The sequence below is a fragment of the Saccopteryx leptura genome, chromosome 1, assembly GCF_036850995.1.
Source record: "Saccopteryx leptura isolate mSacLep1 chromosome 1, mSacLep1_pri_phased_curated, whole genome shotgun sequence".
Classification (NCBI taxonomy): domain Eukaryota; kingdom Metazoa; phylum Chordata; class Mammalia; order Chiroptera; family Emballonuridae; genus Saccopteryx; species Saccopteryx leptura.
Genome location: NC_089503.1, coordinates 373,774,669 through 373,793,302, shown reverse-complemented (window position 1 = coordinate 373,793,302; position 18,634 = coordinate 373,774,669). Strand labels below are relative to the sequence as shown.

Genomic DNA, 18,634 nt, shown 5'->3' with positions numbered 1-18,634 from the left:
CTGTGGAGCTCAACTCCATTGCTGTATTGCTTCAAAATCTGCCTTAGTTTTTTTTTTTTAAGACTTTATTTTTTTTAGTAAAATTGAGAGGAACATACAGAGATTTCCCATATAACCCCTATCCCACACACAGACAGCGTTCCCCGCTATCGGGATCACTCAGTGGTACATTACATTTTTCATCAAGGATGAACCTATATTGACAAATCATAATTTCCTAACGTCTATAGTCTACCTGAGAATTCATTCTTGGTGTTGTAGATTCTATGGGTTTGCACAAATCTGTAAGGGCGTACATCTATCATTATAATCCATCCACGTATATAATCCATCCATGTACTGAAGGGCAGCTTGGTTACTTCTCAGTATGAACAATTATGAACAAAGCTGCTATAAACACTGCTTTCATCACATCCCCAAATTTGGTAGTTGTGTTTTCACTTTCATCTGTTTCAAAATATTTTTAATTTCTCCTAAGACTTCTTCTTTGACCCATGAGTTATTTAGAAGTGTGTTGTTTAATCTCCCCATGTTTTGGGATTTTCTTTCCTGTTATTGATTTCTAGTTTAGTTACATTGTGTTCTGAAAGTAGATATCACATTATTTCTATCCTTTCAAATGTGTTTTATGGTAAAAACATGTATAGGCAGAGCACAGAGGATTTTTAGGGCAGTAAAAATACTCTATATGGATTATTTAGAAGGAAATTCATAGCCTTGATGACTATGTTAGAAAAGAAAGAAGTTCTGATATCAGTAAGAGAAGCAAATTAAACACAAAGCAGGCAGAAGAAAAGAATTTCAGCAGAAATCAATGAAACTGAAAACAGGAAACCAACAGAGAAAATCAATGAAATCAAAGCTGGTTCTTTAAAAAAATCAATAAAATCAATAAGCCTCTAGCCAGGCTGAGAGAGAGAAAAAAATACAACACAAATTCCTAATATCAGAAATAAAAAAGGGAGGGGCATCATTTTAAAGCCCATGAAAATTAAAAAGATAGTAATTAAAAAGAATGCTTTCAACAACTCCTTGCCCACAAATCTGATAACCTAGATGAAATAGATCACTTCCTTGAAAGACACAATCTGCCAAAACTCTCACAAGAAGAAATAGATGACCTAAAAAGGCTCATGTCTATTAAAGAAATTTAACCCGTAATTAATAACCTGCAAAACAGAAAGTACCAGGCTCAGATGGGTTCACTGGTAAATTCTACCAAACACTTAAAAGTGAAAGTATACCAATTCTGTACAATCTCTTTCAGAGGATGGAAATGGAGTACTTCCTAACTCATTCTATAAGGTCAGCATGGCCCTACTACCAGAACCAGACAGACATTGCAAGAAAAGAAAACTGCAGACCAGTGTCTCTCATAAACATCAATACAAAAAGCCTCAACAAAATATAGGGTATTTGCTGGCTACTGGTCTCCAGTTTGGGGCCAGTGGCTGACCCTATACCACCCTTCTCTTATGGATCCAAGAGGATTTGTTGATTTTTCCATCTGTTCAGGTTTTCCCTCCTTGTTAGGATGAAAGGACAATTTCCAAGATTCTTACATGTGAAAGGGGAACTAGGCTTAGTTACTGAAGAACTCAGTAACCTTGGACAAGTGACTTGCTCTCTGTGTCTTCGTTTCCTCACATACAAAATGGTCAGAGGATTGTTGTGAGAATTAAATGAGTTACCATCTTGACAAATGTTACTTTTTTGTGTTTTTTTTTTTTTTTAATTTTTAATCAACTTCTCCGCTTAGGAAAAGAAACACACATCTCTGGAGCAATCAGGAGAAAACCCTTCCTCCTCCGAGTGTACAGAAGCTCAGGTTCCCCACCATGGGAGAGACCTGCCGAGCCAGTGCACTACAAACACTGTAATTCTCTAAAACCACCATGGGGGAGACCTGCCGAGCCAGTGCACTACAAACACTGTAATTCTCTAAAACCACCATGGGAGAGACCTGCCGAGCCAGTGCACTACAAACACTGTAATTCTCTAAAACCACCATGGGAGAGACCTGCCGAGCCAGTGCACTACAAACACTGTAATTCTCTAAAACCACAGAGAAAACGGACACTCACAGAAACGTTTCCCAGGTTTGTCTATGCCCCTTCCTCGTCATGAGGAAAAAATTCAGACACCATCACATGTTCATTAAGTTACTTGTGCATTCTGAAGCTTCAGTAACTCAGGTTCAGGTGACAGAAATAATGGTAGCTAATGTCAAGTCACTGCTCACTAGGGCAGGCAGGGACTTAGGAGCTTTACAAGTATTTAATCCATTCAGTCCTCACCCAACTCCAAGGAATCAATACTTTCATCTTCACCACTTGACATTTGAGAAAATTAAAATACAATTAAGTTAGGGAACTGCCAGGGACATACACTGTGTAAATAGTTGGGTGGGGATTCAAACCCTGTGAGCCTGGTGCTGGCTACAAAACCTGCACTCTTAGCCACTACACTGCACTGCCTGTCAGAGATACAACCTACAAACCGTGGGGGCTAGGGGTTGGGAGGAGACACAACTCACAACCCGCGGGGGCTAGGGGCTAGGAGGAGACACAACCCACAACCGCGTGGGCTAGGGGTTAGGAGGAGACACAACCCACAACCGCGTGGGCTAGGGGTTAGGAGGAGACACAACCCACAACCGCGTGGGCTAGGGGTTAGGAGGAGACACAACCCACAACCACGTGGGCTAGGGGTTAGGAGGAGTCACAACCCACAACCGCGTGGGCTAGGGGTTAGGAGGAGTCACAACCCACAACCGCGTGGGCTAGGGGTTAGGAGGAGTCACAACCCACAACCGCGTGGGCTAGGGGTTAGGAGGAGTCACAACCCACAACCGCGTGGGCTAGGGGGTAGGAGGAGTCACAACCCACAACCGCGTGGGCTAGGGGTTAGGAGGAGTCACAACCCACAACCGCGTGGGCTAGGGGTTGGGAGGATCGCACTGTACCATAATGCAGTCGTTTTGCCTCAGCTCACACAACACAGAAAATAACTATTAAATCACTATCAAGGAAAACATATGAAGAGGGACTGTTGCTGTTATTTACTAAGGCATGTAATGTTGCAAAAGCGATTAACCACTGTAATCCTCAGCTGTCCAGTTTTAATAATCCCCAGTTTTTTGGATATGAAAGTTGTTGTGAAAAATAAATGAGAAATGAATTTGTGAAATGTCTAACACTATGTCTGGCCTGGAGTAAGGAACCCATAAATGTTGGCAGCGTCTTATTGTGATTTTTGTTTTGTAATAATAAATCAGCACAACTAAAAATAGCTCAACGATAAATTTCATTTAAAGCTGGTCTATCGTACTTAGCATGGAAGCTGTTACAACACAAAGTTTATAGTTCATGAAAAACCCTACAGCTACATTTCATTATTTTGATATGCTATTCTGTAAATGCAAATATTTGTTTAATATGTATCTAGTCTCAAGATGGAAGAAACCACTACATTTGATATTTATGATGTGACAAAATGGGTGTCTAATATTTTAAAAAAACAAAAAACTTCCTTCAGTCTTCTGCTTAAGTAGGCCACTGAAATCTACTTATGCAGACTACAACAGAATCTTTCATTTTCTTCTTAGCCCACAGTTTTTTAAAAATGTGTGTATCAAACAGAAAACTTCTGGAGGGAAACAGAAGCGATACACACAAAACTGAAGTTAACCTGCTCGTGAATGTTCAGTGAATTCTGTCCCAAAGTCTTAAAAACTGGATTAGCTTCAGCAAAATTCAAAATCTGTCTTGACTCCAACAGGCAGAGTAGCTGTAATGGAAAAAGCTTCATTTCTTCCAAGTAAGGAAACAGTTTTAGCAGAGGCATTCAAAACCCTTTCTGCTAGGCTCACAGATTTAGGATCTATCTGAGGGTGGCTTCTACACCCACGTGGCTTTACCTCTAAATCCTAGAAAATAATCCAGACAAAACATGTGTTTGTGTGGGTCTGTTTGTGAAATAGAATCATTAGTTGACATATAGTTTGTGAATGAAAGGTCTTCCAGTATAGCTTCCTATTCTTTTATTGAGGAGAAAGATACTTCAGGCATCCTTTTTTCCAAAGGCTGATTTCTCCAGTGTTAATCAGTTGTTTGTGACAACACTGGCTATACTAACTAAAAACAGACAAAATAATTTTGATGCGATCTTTAAATACTAAAAGATCTGGAGTTTTTTGTTCTTTTTAATGAGAATAATAATGATCAACTTGCCGGTAGTCCTTACTATGTTCCAAGTGCTTTACAAACATGAACTCATCAACTCCCGACCACTCTATAAGGCAGGTAATCAAACGGAGGCCAAGAGATTAGGTATCACACCCAAGGTCTCAGGGCTGGGCACTGCATTTGCGCCAGTCCAGACCAAAAGAATCCCAGTGTCTGAGGGTGGGTCTGGAGAAGCAGGTATTTTTCCCAACAGCTCCCAGAGATTCTCATGAGCCTCCGGGGCTGAGAATCGTTTATTAGCAAGCACTAGAACCAGCTGGATGGCTTACTGCCCCACAGGTCGCTGGGCTCCGCCCCGAGCTTCTGACTGCAGGGTTTCTAGGTAATGTTGGTACCATCGGTACCACAGATCTAGGACATTTAAGACCCCGACCCTAGCGCCTAGCTTTTAAAATTACACCATATCACCTCCTTGAACTTGAAGAGCAGTGACTAGTGGCCTTGAGAACGATGTCCATTTTGTTGAGATTTGTTTTCTTTGCCTAATTTGCCGTAAGTCCCACCTGTCACTGTTAACACAGCCACCTATGTAATATATTAATAAATAAAGACCTCAGAATTGGGTTTTGTTTGGTGGTCTGTAACATTAGGTGTTTCTTATGTAGGACAGAATTAATATACCTACCTCATTATTGTGAGGATATAATAATAAAATAATATATGTAAATATGTCTAACACCAATGCTTGATGCAAAAAATAGTATGTAATTAATCTCATGATTTTTAGTGAAAATATATATTTAACAGTCATAGTTTATTATTGTCATCATCTCATGTATTTTAGCACAAAAAGGTAAGGTATACTTACCATGGAATTATCTTTTTCAGATTTGTATGTTTTTATATCTGGAATATTTTTCTCAAAAAATGCGAGGAGCCACCTTTTGGATTTTGACCAGTCTCTAGTTGAGGGGGGAAAAATACGTATATAAATTAATTTCAAATCAATTTAGGAGCAAGAGATTACAGTATGAAATGGGGGATGGCTATGGAATTATAATTATTTCCCCAAATTTTTCTTCCTCAGCTAGAATTTCAAGAGAAGTCTACCTTCAGACTAGTCCAGAAGGAAAGTTGTGAGGAGCAATTTCAGCCTTTTACAAATAAATTTTTGAATTCCTATAGGATTAGCATTAAATAAGAAAACAGGGTCAAAGGCCCTAGTCAATTAGCTCAGTTGGTTAGAGCGTCATCCTGAAACACTAAGGTTACAGGTTCAATCCCTGGACAGGACATGTACAGGAAGCAACCAATGAATGCACAACTAAAGTGGAACAACAAATAAATGCTTCTCTCTCTCTCCCATCTTCTCTCCATCTCTTTAAAAATCAATCAATAAAAAAATGTATAAAAAACCCCAACAGCCGAGGATCTGCTTGGTCTACATTTACTTGGCAGCTGTCATTTATAGAAGTATGAAAACTAGCATGGGACCCATTGCTGGATTAAGGCAGGTAAAGCAAACTGGCTATAATGTTTTTAATCTTTTCTGACCATTAACCATTGTAGACCAACTGTCAAGAAATCAAAAAGTCCTAAGTTACTTTGTTTTGAGCCATTTTACCCATTTATCTGAGCCCACTCTGAGAAATGCATTTAACCACACCGACTTGTGCCTCAGAGAGAATGAAGACACTGATGTCTGATTCCAAGACCAGCCACTCGTGACAGTTTAACGCAGGTCCAAACTGTAGCAGTGAATGTGATGATAAGCTATAAAAAGGATAAAAGGTCTCAAAATAAATTCTTCATTTTATTCTCTATTCATGTTCTCTTTCATTTTTGTTCCTCAAAATTTAAAAAAAGATGAGTATTTCTTCTTCTGTTTCTCCTTTCTTATTTTTTTTTCTAAAGGAGAGAAGGGGAGATAGAGAGACAGACTCCCACATGAGCCCCAACCAGGATCCACCTGGCAACCCCTGTCTGAGACTGTTGCTCAAATGAACTAAGCGATCCTTAATACTCAGGGCTAAAACTTGAACCAAGCAAGCCTCTGGCTGTGGGAGGGAAAGAGGGAGAGAAAGGAGAAAGGGAGGGGAACAGAAGAGAAGCAGATGGTTGTTTCTCTTGTGTGCCCTGTCCAGGGACTGAACCCAGGACATCTGCATACCAGGCAAATGCTCTATCCACTGAACCAACCGGCCAGAGCGTCTTCTGTTCCTCCTTCAAAAAGAAACCAGTCATAAAAAATGGTTCTCTCTCTTCCCCATTTAAACTGCTGTTATATCTACTCAAAACAAAGAAATGAGAGACATTATGAATTGCTAGGAGGAGCTTGGTCAATGAATTAATTATAGGAAATAAGGTCTTCTACCTTAGAAGACATTCTGGAATCTGGGATCCATGTTCAAAACCTTCATCATAAGCTTGAAAATGGTGATGGAACTCTATGATTTTGCTCTGGTTTGTGGGAAACAAACCTTTCTTAAAGAGCGTATTTACACTGACTGGATAAAGGAGATGCCTATAAAGAGAAAAACATAGAAAAAGCCCGACCCAGTTAGCAAAGAATATAAAATCAGGATACCAAGAGGGCATTATCTAATAGCTATTTATAAGGAGTAGGCAATACTGCACGACAGATCTTTTTCAGGAAAAGTCACCCTTAACAGATTTTGATATTTGCCTATTGTTGTCAACATGACTTAAGGGTAACTGAAATTGTAGTCTTATTTAGCTGAAGCTTTTAAAATGCTTTCTCAGCAAGCATTCTTTGATTCTAATGACTGTAAGATACACATAAATGGATTCAATGCAATTTCAACAAGTATTTATTCAACAAATAATAAGTAAGATCCAGTCCATGCCTTCAGAGAGCAGCAAAAATAATCAGACTTATCAGTCACCAAATTTCCTAATGTCTCATAGGATCCTACAAATTTGAACTATCAAATATTGAAATACAGTGTTTATCACGAAATTTTATCAAAAGTGAATAAAATGATTACTGAGGCATACTTTAAGTAAAAGAGTATCAGTGATCATTAATACACCCTAGATTAGTAACACTAAGTACTGTTTATCTCACTTTTATTTCCTTTCTCCAAAAGTTTCAGAGATGCCTGAGAATCTGCTGTTTTGTTGTAGATACTGGGCATGCCCGAGTTTGGCTGGTTGGGTATCTTTCTTTTTCCCTCTTTCAAAACCGCTAACATTAAATGCTGTTCGGCTTTCTGAGCCTGAACCGCTGACTCCCGCCTTCAGGACCCCAGTCTCCCACTCAGAAGGAAAGTGCCTAGAGTAACTTCCAGTTCCCGCAACTCCTTACGCAGGCGCAGGCGGGGAATTTTCCCACAGTTCCCACGCCCCGCACCTTACCTTTGCCAGAAGGCTGAGGCGACCTACCGCGCTGACCTGCTCCACCTGCCTGCTCTGCCTCTCGGCACCCCCTCGCGGCGGAGTGCGGGGTGAGGCCCACACTGACTTAGCCTTGCTCACCGTTTCATGTCTCACAAGCATCTCCTGGACGCTTGTCATCCACTTCATGATTCCTCGTCCTCTCAGTGTCTGCTGGTTGTAATTATCACCAACCGCACTGAATGTCTTATGAAAATTCTGATGGATGCATGACAATTAAAGAGGGACTGAGAAGAGGGTAAAGGGGGATAAATGGAGACGGAAGGAGACTTGACTTGGGGTGGTGAGCACGCGGGGTGACGTACAGATGATGTGTTATGGAGTGGCACACCCGAAACCTATGGAATCTTACTAACCAATGTCACCCCAAAATATTCAACTTAAAAAAAAGAGGTAAATCCATCTAGAGCGTACACAATTGTATGGAATGACTAAAAAGAAATGACTACAAATGTATTAAAATGTGCGGGTTTATTTGCTCACTATAAAATTGGAGTGAACTAAAACTTGCCCATTAATAGAATTTAAAACATGAACGCAATCTCTTAACTGCCTAGTTAGGTAGACTTCATTAATCCACCAAATAATTTCTGAAGTCCAATGTATATGCTTCCAAATCTTTTTATTCCAAAAGAACAAGATGAAGTAATACCAGCTGGAATATTTACCTCACTAAGACGTTCAGGTCCCTTGTCCCATGAGTGCCTAAGTTCTCCAGTTGCACATGTAATTCTTCAGTTAGTTGTCCAGTGAGTTGACATAGGTTGAAAGCCCCCATTTTCCCCTTCATCAGGATATAAAGTTTTTCATGCAGTGTTAAAAAGACATTCTTTGGAATTGATGCTATAAACAAGAAACCTATTTTTAAAAGAAGCCACAACTCCTTGAAGCAGTCAATATACCTCTACTATTATTTGATCAGGAGGGAATTATAGCCAAAGTTCACCAAATACATAAAATAAACTCCTGGTAAAGGTTCAACTTAGACTGTGAGATAGTAAAAGGGTAATTTACTTTAAGACATAATCCATAACTGGGTGATTAAAAGGCCTCTGGAAAACACAATTCTAGTGATTTTCATTGGCTCTTCAGTGATATTTCTAGCCCCTCCCCCTTTCAAATCTATACTTTGGGCATATTGAAAACACAAATTATTTTATTTATATCTGCATTGCCATGGCTGTCTTATGTGCTCAGAACATTCTCTACTTGACAAACCTCACCCCCACCCTGCACACCCACATCTCAAAGATCTAAACTTCTCCTGCTAATATCCATTGCTCTGTCAAGCATCTGAATACGACTTCCGCCTGGAGTCCTGTCCTCACCCCGTGTGTAGCTTTGGCCCCATTATTTCCTTGCATTAGAGTTCCTGCTCCTTCCACAACACACACTCCTGGCTGGGCTGAGGTCCTGAGAGAATGAGTTTCTTAACTCATTGTTTCACTATATTTTTCTTTGATCTTATTTTATTTTTTTCAAAGTAACTTCTCAAAAAATAAGTTTTAGTTTTGTATTTCACATCCTATTATGTACAGGTTACACTTTTATGTTACATTTTCACTAAAAGGAATTTGTAGATACTCTGTAGCATTCATCTTCTCTGTCCTGGAGAATACATGCAAGCAATGAGAAGCTGGCTCAAAAGGAAATAGTTACATATTTCCTCTGTTAAGTAGAAATCCTTATACAGGAAAGCCCCCAGAGGCGGACTGGTGAATAAGTTGGTCTATATTCCAGAAGGAATATGTGACCTTACAGATCAAGAGCTTTCAGAAGATTAACATTCTTTTATCTGGAGTTCCACAGTCCAAATACCAAGAAGTACTAAACAGTCATAAAATTTAACCCACGTGTGATACTCATGAAAGTAAGAAGAAAAAATAATCGTGCTCTTGATCACAGAGAACTTTTAAAACAGACATTTTTGTCTTAATGGCAAAAAAAAAAAAAAAAAAAAAAAAAATGCGTGAAAGGCTACATGAAAAGGAACCTAAAAAAGGAGCAAAGAGGAAAAAGCTCAGTGGTGGGATTCAGCCAGTTTGCACTGGTTCGGCAGAATCGATACCTAATATTTTGTTGAGTTCTGTGAACCGGTTGTTAAAATGACACTTGTCATCAGGGTTCTCTCTAAGGTGGGCCCCTGGGCAGCCGCCCAATGTGGAAATCACAGATTTATATTCCTTACTCTTTTTTAACTTTCATCTGTGCAACAGCGTATTCTAAGTGCCCGTAGTCATGTTCATTCCATCCATAGGTGAAAAACATTGCAAGTGAGGGTGTCAATCAAGAAGCAATATGGAAATATCTTAAACTACATTTTATTGCTTTTTGTCAGGTATTATTTAATATTTTTTCATTACTATTTTAAAACTCATAACAATCTAGCTTTGTATACCTCTTTTATTGTTCTTACTTATTAAATGCATAAAATAATAAACGCCCTTTTGGTATACCATTTTTTTATAGTTAAAATGGTCACGAGGGCAGAGAACCTGTTGTTAAATTATTTGAATCCCACCACTGAAAAAGCCAGACAGTAGAAGCAAGCACAGACTGTGAATACAGAGAAGTGTCAAGCGCAGAAGGAACCAGCCCTGCGTCCTTGGGAGGACAAATGGCCTCAGCATGCACGTTTGTGACCCGGGAAGAAGTGCAGGCAGTCACCGTGGCAGCACGCTGACCAGTACAATGCAGCAGTCTGTGAGGAGAGAGAATCAGCGAAAGGGCGCCACTTACCTTAATAGCCCTACAGATTATGCCAGGAAATGCCATTAGTAAAGGGCTTACTAAGCAGTGGAATTCTACTTTCAGGGAGCAGAGCAGCAGCATGTGATCAAGCCAAGAGCTACAGCCTGAAGAACACTGTATACACAGTAGCAGAAGAGTTAGCCAGGGATTGGGAGCTGTAACAGGATACAGAGTCCAAATATTTTCCAAAGATATATCAGCGAGGTAACCGCATCTCTTTCACACGTCTAATTGGGATCTAACTGTATTAGGCTGCCAAACTCATCCAATACTCTTTTCTCCTTCTATCCCTACTCCACAGAATAAAATAATGGGGCCTCATCATTCCTGACAAAGGCGTAAGGATGGAACTGTTACCTAACGCTATTCTGGAAATCCAACGTTGTATTTAAAATGAACTATCTGAAAATATTCTTTACCTGTACGATAGACGGGACTTTGCACCGCAAGTTCAAAATTTACTTCTTTGGATTTTAGGAACACATTAATGCCCTCTTCTTCAGTAACAAAGGTCATTCGAGTTCCCATAGCAAAGACTGTAAACACTGGTCCATACTGAAAACAACACATAAATACAGATGACATTAGTAAGCATTTCTGATAATAAGCTACTGGGCCATGGGTTAGGTTTAAGATAGTGTTCTTCAAGAACCCCAGTTCTGAAGTTATAGTCAAGAAAAAAATTCTCATTAGATATGGTAATTAGGCCCTGGCCGGTTGGCTCAGCGGTAGAGCATCGGCCTGGTGTGCGGGGGACCTGGGTTCGATTCCCGGCCAGGGCACATAAGGAGAAGCGCCCATTTGCTTCTCCACCCCCACCCCCCTCCTTCCTCTCTGTCTCTCTCTTCCCCTCCCGCAGCCAAGGCTCCATTGGAGCAAAGATGGCCCGGGCGCTGGGGATGGCTCCTTGGCCTCTGCCCCAGGCACTAGAGTGGCTCTGGTTGCGGCAGAGCGACCCCCCGGAGGGGCAGAGCATCACCCCCTGGTGGGCAGAGCATCGCCCCTGGTGGGCGTGCTGGGTGGATCCCGGTCGGGTGCATGCGGGAGTCTGTCTGACTGTCTCTCCCCGTTTCCAGCTTCAGAAAAATAAAAAAATAAAAAAACACACACACACACAATAATTCCAAATTTTGACTGATTTGGCCAACTCTAAATTATATAAATCTTAATTTATTCTGTCCTAATACTTAGCCTTCCTTCTGATCATGTTATTATTTACCTGCACTTTCCTTTCTTGGAGTGTGAAATAATAATTAAAAATAACTAACAAGCCTGACCAGGAGGTGGCGCAGTGGATAGAGCGTCGGACTGGGATGTGGAAGGACCCAGGTTCGAGACCCCGAGGTCGCTGGCTCAAGCAAGGGGTTACTCGGTCTGCTGAAGGCCCATGGTCAAGGCACGTATGAGAAAGCAATCAATGAACAACTAAGGTGTTGCAACGTGCAATGAAAAACTAATGATTGATGCTTCTCATCTCTCTCCATTCCTGTCTGTCTGTCCCTGTCTATCCCTCTCTCTGACTCTCTGTCTCTATAAAAATAAATAAATAAATAAAATAAAGTAAAAAAGAAATAACTATCAAACCCTGTGATATTTGAACATTGCTTTCAAGATTCAGTAGGTTATAAGCAGCCTATAGCTCAATTTTGTTCCGGAAAAAGGTAACAGAATTGCTGACTGCTTTTACTATAAACCCGTGGTCACTCAGCAATGTCTTGCAATGCTAAAAGTTCTCTATGTGTTCACTCTCTCCATTTCCACAGTGACTATGTCATCTATACAACCTGCCCAACTATCTGCACTGTGAGATCGCGTTCCTGCTTTGTCACTCACCGGGAAAAAGGAAGCCATGGATGAGGGCGCTCTCGGCTTCTCACCACCAAATCCTGCAAAGCGCACACATCTGGACCGTTCTCCAGACTTCCCTCTGTGCACAGCACTGGTGGGAGGTCCTGCCCCTGGGAAATGCCAACTCTCCCTCCCTATGTGACAGTCTGTGCTCTCTTCCCTTCTCTTTGTTCTGCAAGTCCCCCTTTGCTCTCCCATGTCACCAGTCTGCCCTCACTACCAGATCATTCCTAGTAGCCTGCAAGCACACTCTCGTCAGGGGTTGGAGTCCAGGAAGCCCATGACTTTATTGCGGGGCGGGGGGTGGGGGTGGATATCTCATTATTTTCAGTGACCTCTAATTGCAATTTAGCATTTCCCTCACCAAATCTTATTCAGGAGTCCCTCATTAAATAAACCCACTGTTTCAACTATGTTTTCTTAGAATCTGTGTCTATTTGGCATCCATTCATCACAGACCCAATTATATATTGTGTCTATTTTTTCATTCTTGATGCTCTGCCATGGGTGGCCTCACTCCTCCTGGGGGGAGACTGCCCCCTAGAGCTAGCCAATCCTTAGAGCCACCCGGGAGCAAACATTTCACACGCAATCCAACCAACCTACCCCCAACTACCTTCTCGTCTAATTTTCAAACACCAAGCCAATATTTCCCAGACCCTGAATCATCCCAGGGCCAGGTAGCATGCAACTACACACCACCCCTACAGCCCAAAGCCCTGAATCATCCCAGGGCCAGGCAGCATGCAACTACACACCACCCCTACAGCCCAAAGCCCACAGGAACTACTCAGAGTAGCCCATCCTACATGGTCTACCCCGCCTCGCTCTGCCTTTCCTGAGGAAGCCCCGGTAAAGGCTCTGGTCCAGGCTTTCCCCTTGTTCCTAAATTGTGCTTCCCTGACAAACTCTAGGGCTTTCTCCTGGGGCTCCCCATGGCCCCCTCTCAGAACTGCCTCATTTCATTTCCCCTTTGCCCACAGTGATTTGCTATACTTCATCCAATATATATAATATATTCTTAGAATAATCACTCATACTTTATACCGCATTACAGTTATATACTGATCAAAAAAATTAAGGGATATCATATGAACCTAGAAAATATCCCCTAATTTTTTTGAGCAGTATTATATCTCTAAATACCTTTTACGTCCGTCACTACTTCAATATTACAGTCATTTCCAGACCTGCCATGAAATGATATGTGATTGTTCCTGTGACACACTGTGGGGCATCATCAGGCAACTGAGGGCAGAATAATCATGGAGCCACCAAATAGTGAAGTCTCACTTTCACTGTGTTGGTAGTGAGAACGGCACCAGGTGTTAGACCAGACCTCGGTTCAGCTACCTCTGTACTTGAGTTCTGGCTAAGACGGAATTCAGAGCCAAGAGTCAAACTTAAAGAGAAAGGTTATTTAGACAGTCACGGAGGTAGAAGAGAGCTGTAGAAGAAATGGGCTCAGGAAACAAGCCACAGAGGAAACAGAAGGGCCTTATTGCGTAGGAGAAAGGGAGGGAAGGAAAACGGGCCTAGGGAGGGGGGTGGGCAAAGGCCCAGGAAGCTAGCTCCACCCAGAGAGCTGCCCAAGGTCCTGTTCTGAGGGTATTTATCTGGAGGTCCCAGGGGAGGATCCCAAGAGAAAAATCCATCAGCTTCCCAGGTGTGTCCTTTTAGGGTCATTAGCTGATACCGCTGGTCCTGACGCTGGTCCCTCTGGTCCTGACGCTGGCCCTGACGTCAGCCATGGCCTTGCGTCTCCACTGATTGGCTGGTGCCAGGCAGGGGGTCATTAGCTGATGCTGCTGGTCCTGACGTCAGCCATGGCCTTGCGTCTCCACTGATTGGCTGGTGCCAGGCAGGGGGTCATTAGTTGATGCCACTGGTCCTGACGTCAGCCATGGCCTTGCGTCTCCACTGATTGGCTGGTGCCAGGCAGGGGGTCATTAGTTGATGCCACTGGTCCTGACGTCAGCCATGGCCTTGCTTGTCCGGTTTTGCTGCCCCTCTGGGCCTGAAGCTGGTACACATCGGAAGCCTAGATGGATGTATCTGATGCAGGTCAGAACCTCACTGTCTGGAGGCTTCAAGTTTCAGAGCCAGTCTTGGCCCCATTGTTTGTCCCCCTCGAAGGCGGTCTAACCCGCCTGACTAGCAACATGCCTGGGAGGAAAGGTCAGGAGGGGGGGGCCGCACCCCCTGACCAGCCCCATGAAAGGTCAAGGGGTCTAAACTGCAAGATCAACAATATGCTAGGGGAGGAAAGGTCACCCTCGGTTGAGGTCCTTGTTTTCCCCCTCCTGCTCGTTGCTAGGCACCCGGCGCTTCCGGCCCTGGTGCCCGCCTGTACCTGGCCCAACGTCCTTGCTCTTCTCATATCTAACTGCCTCCCACACAGGCGCCAACACTGCTTCCCCATGATCCCTCTCTACAATCATCCGCAGTCAATACTTAGAAGATTAGTGATTTTCACTTTGTTACAGATTTGTCCAAATGAGAATTCTTAAATTTCCATTAGGAAAGTGTCCTTTTGTAACAGGGCCTGGCACCCAGGCGACAGGGGAGGAGAGCCAAGCTTAAACACACCGAATAGCTGGGATAGCTGCTGACAAGTGGTATTTAAAGTAACTTATTGCAAAATGACCACACAGTGTGAATGGTGGAGTTCAACATTATAAATTCTGTTAACAATGGGCTCTTTTGGTCTTATTTGCTTTCCTTTTGTTCTTGTTTTTGTGCCATGCCAGCACTCTGAGTGTAATGAAGTCCAGGCAAGCACATGCAGTGTGTTGTAGATGAGGAGCTTGTATTGTTTTTTTATTAAACTTTTCACTTGGAGATAATGTAGACTAACATAATTAGTAGACTAAAAATAAAACAGAGATCCTACGTCCCCATTACTCTGCTTCCCCCAGTGTTAACACCTTGCCAAGCTATATATAGTGCAGTATCATAATCAAGCTATTGATGTTGATAAAATCAAGGTACAGACTATTCCCATCACCACAAAGATACCACATACGCCCCTTTTATAGCCATACCCACTTCCCTCCCACACCTGGACCTCTTTCCCAAACTCCAAATTCATTTATCCAACTGCTTAAACTCAGTATCTCCATTTGGATGTCAAAACCCCAAACTTCTACATATCTAAAACTAAATCTCCCTTTCAGTGAGTCCTTCTCGCAACCTTGCCATCTCGTGTGACCACTGACGTTCTAGTGTCTCAAGCCACACTTCTTGGGAGTCACCTTTGACCCTTTCCCTTCTTTTACACACCACATTCAGTCTACCAGTAAGCTTGTTGCTTCCACCTTCAACAGAGATCCAGCCATTTCTCAAACTTCCACTGTGATCACCATGGTCCAAGCCACTCTGATCTTACGCTTGAATTATTGCAATGATCTTCAAATTATTTTCCGGCTTTTACCCTTATGTCCCTGTTTTTAATAGAGTAAACTAAGTGACCTTTTAAAATTTATCAGGTCACATTACTCCTCTGCTCAAAACACTTAAAAGTTTTCCTATTTCACCCTAAATTACAAATGCATTTACGTTTTGAATCTGATAATTTACAGATATACCCTCACACACAGAGATGACATACATCTGTTACTACATTATTTATAATAGCAAAATATGAGAAAAAAAAGCCATATCCATCATTAAGTGACTTTTAAATGAACCAGGACTCAGGGAATACTCTGCATGTTTTAAACAAACACAGATGCTTATATTTTCATGTAGGATGTGGCAGCACCAGTTGAGCCAAGAATCTCACTGCCAACTAAAAAAAGGTGAATACATTACAAATATCATATTTTTAAAAGCATCAGAGAATCGGGGAAACGGTAAAAACTAAATGGGCTAACATTCCAAAGAGGAGAGAACTGTGCAGAAGTGAAACAATAATAGGTCACTATTTATTTCGTGAATTCTGGGTACGGGCTGAGGGTCAAGACTGAAATAAGCACCTTCAAAAAACCTATAGTTAACATTATACTTAATGGTGAAATATCAAACACATTTCACCTAAGATTAGGAAAAAGATAAGCTTATCAACTCTCACCACTTTTATTCCAAATTATATTTAGAGGTACTATTGATTGTAATAATGCAAGAAAAAAAAACGACATATATATCACCAGGAAAAAAGGAAATAAATTTCTTTTTGCAAGACAGATTGTTTATGTATAAAAACTCTAAGAAATCTACAAAATATGTAACTATTGGAACTAATAAGTGAATTTAACAAGGTCACATGACACAAAGTTAAAATATAAAAAAAATTGTATTTTTATGTACCAGCAGGATATAGTTTGAAAACAATGTTATCTACAGTAGCCTCAAAAATATAAAATACATGAGAAACAATCACAGGCAAGACCTCACTCCCAAAAACTACATCATATTTCTGAAAGAAATTAAATAGCTAAATGGAAAAATATAGAGCATTCACAGGTTAGAAGACTTTGTTAAAAAGTCTATTCTCCCCTAATTTTTCTACAGATATAACAAACTTATAATCAAAATTCCAGCAGTCTTTATAATAGAAATTGACAAGCAAATTTTAAAATTTATATTAAAGTTCAAATATAAGTAATCTTGAATATCAATGCAATTACAAAATATATGTAGATCATTTCCACTACCTGACTTAAAGACTTACTATAAAACTATAGCATTTAAGACAGTGTAATGTTCACAAAAGAGTGCTCGTATAAACCAATGGAATAGGGTAGAAAAGCTAGAAATAGATCTACACATATACATTCAACTAATTTATGAAAACCTACCAAGGCAATGCAATGAGAAAAGTAAAGTCCTTCAAGAAATGGATACTGGAACAATTGAACATTGAGATTGGAGGAAAAAAATGAACCTCACCCCTTATTTACACCACACACACACACACACACACACACACATTAATCAAAGTGGATCACAGACAAAAATGTAAAATGCAAAATTATAAACTTTTTAGAAGAAAACAAAAAATCTTTGTGACCTTGCTTGACCTTCTCAGACAAGCACAACATTATCAAAATCATATGCCTAAAATAGGAGACAAAGGGGAATTTCTGTAAAAGACATTATTTTGCATCTGTCAGACTAGGAAGAATCATCATTCCTTGTGTGGGCCAGGAAATGAGGAGCTAGGCAATCCCCTACCTACACTCAAAAGAAAGTGTATATTTTCAAATCCTTTCGCAAGGGTAACACAGTAATATCGATCATTTAAATGTTCATGTTCTTTGGGCACTTCCATTTTTAGGAATTTATTCTGAGGAAACAATTGGCTAATTACAAAAAACACAACCACACAATACATAGACAAGCCCAAGAAAAAGTTCCATTAAGCATTGATTAAAATAAAGAGTTGGCAGTATTCCATATACTCTTTTTGCAAGATATGCTATATTTGAAAGATATTTTAAGGACAAAGACATCTACTACAACCACCATTACTAATCTCCGTAGTGCCCAGGGAAAATGGATTTCATCACCATGAATTAACAACACCAGTCAAAAATACAAGTTTGCAAGCAATTTTTACAACAGCCTGGTGTTAACTCCAACTTGGTTACTAATTTTAGGTGTTTTCATAAATTGAAATTATACTTGTCTTTCCAATTATTGCAAACATTTACTTAATATACATATACAGGATTTTTTGATGAAGTAATTAGCACCCGTAATCTCTACTTAGAAAAAGGCAATCAGTTGCAAGCTGCATTGTACTTCATATCTGAGGAAAATCTATTTCTTTTGAAAAACCTCGCATTAGGCACAATTGTTAGTTGAGGAATCCACAAATGACTAGAACGCTTAACTGAGGATAGCAGGTTTGTTCCCAGTCTTCTAACATTAAATTTGAGATTCAATGAAAGAAAATAAAAAAGAAAACATTACCTTCATCGGAAACCCTACCTGCTAAGGTCACATACCTTGATTCTTGCTTTCTCTATAAATTCTAAAGGGGCTTTCCCAAACTCAAATGCAGCTCCAATCCAAGGAATCCAGCCCCGTATGCACGGAGGTCCACGCAAGTTCTTCCACTGAAGAAGTGACAAAAGAGCAACGCCACCTAGGATTATAATCACTGATGGGAAAATTAGTTCCATGTTTTTGTCTACCACCTTCCAGCATCAGAGAAGAAAAAATCCTGCAGCCATAGCGATTGCTTCTTCCCTCTGGAACAGGGAGAACCCACCGGACCTCGCAATATCTTTTCCTGCAACTTTTGCAGCTTTCTCCGCCTTTCGAATCGTAGCCTCCTTTCCCCGCCCCAATTTTTAGATGTCTTTTGCATCATCGCTCCCTCCCACTTCTCTTCCAGGTCTTGGCCAACAGGGACAGAAAGCTAAGGCTGAACCGAGGTCGGACCGCAGGTTCAGAAGGGCAAAGAAGAAAAAACACGCGCTGTT

The 18,634-nt window shown here is 41.0% G+C and overlaps 1 protein-coding gene across 2 annotated transcripts in view; it reads right to left on the bottom strand.

Annotated features, from left to right (window-relative positions):
* The window catches only part of CYP39A1 (cytochrome P450 family 39 subfamily A member 1), an 80,582-nt gene extending 62,096 nt beyond the window's left edge, over positions 1-18,486 (bottom strand). The window contains exons 1-5 of one of the 2 annotated variants that reach the window (XM_066359266.1): positions 18,155-18,486; positions 10,775-10,910; positions 8,273-8,447; positions 6,562-6,711; positions 5,056-5,149 (exon numbers count right to left, since the gene is read on the bottom strand). In XM_066359266.1, the coding sequence (XP_066215363.1) occupies positions 5,056-5,149; positions 6,562-6,711; positions 8,273-8,447; positions 10,775-10,910; positions 18,155-18,331 (732 nt within the window). In that variant the 5' untranslated portion in view covers positions 18,332-18,486. The remainder of the gene's footprint in view (positions 1-5,055; positions 5,150-6,561; positions 6,712-8,272; positions 8,448-10,774; positions 10,911-18,154) is intronic. The other variant, XM_066359267.1, reaches the window with a different exon arrangement.
* Between the last annotated feature and the right edge of the window lie 148 nt (positions 18,487-18,634).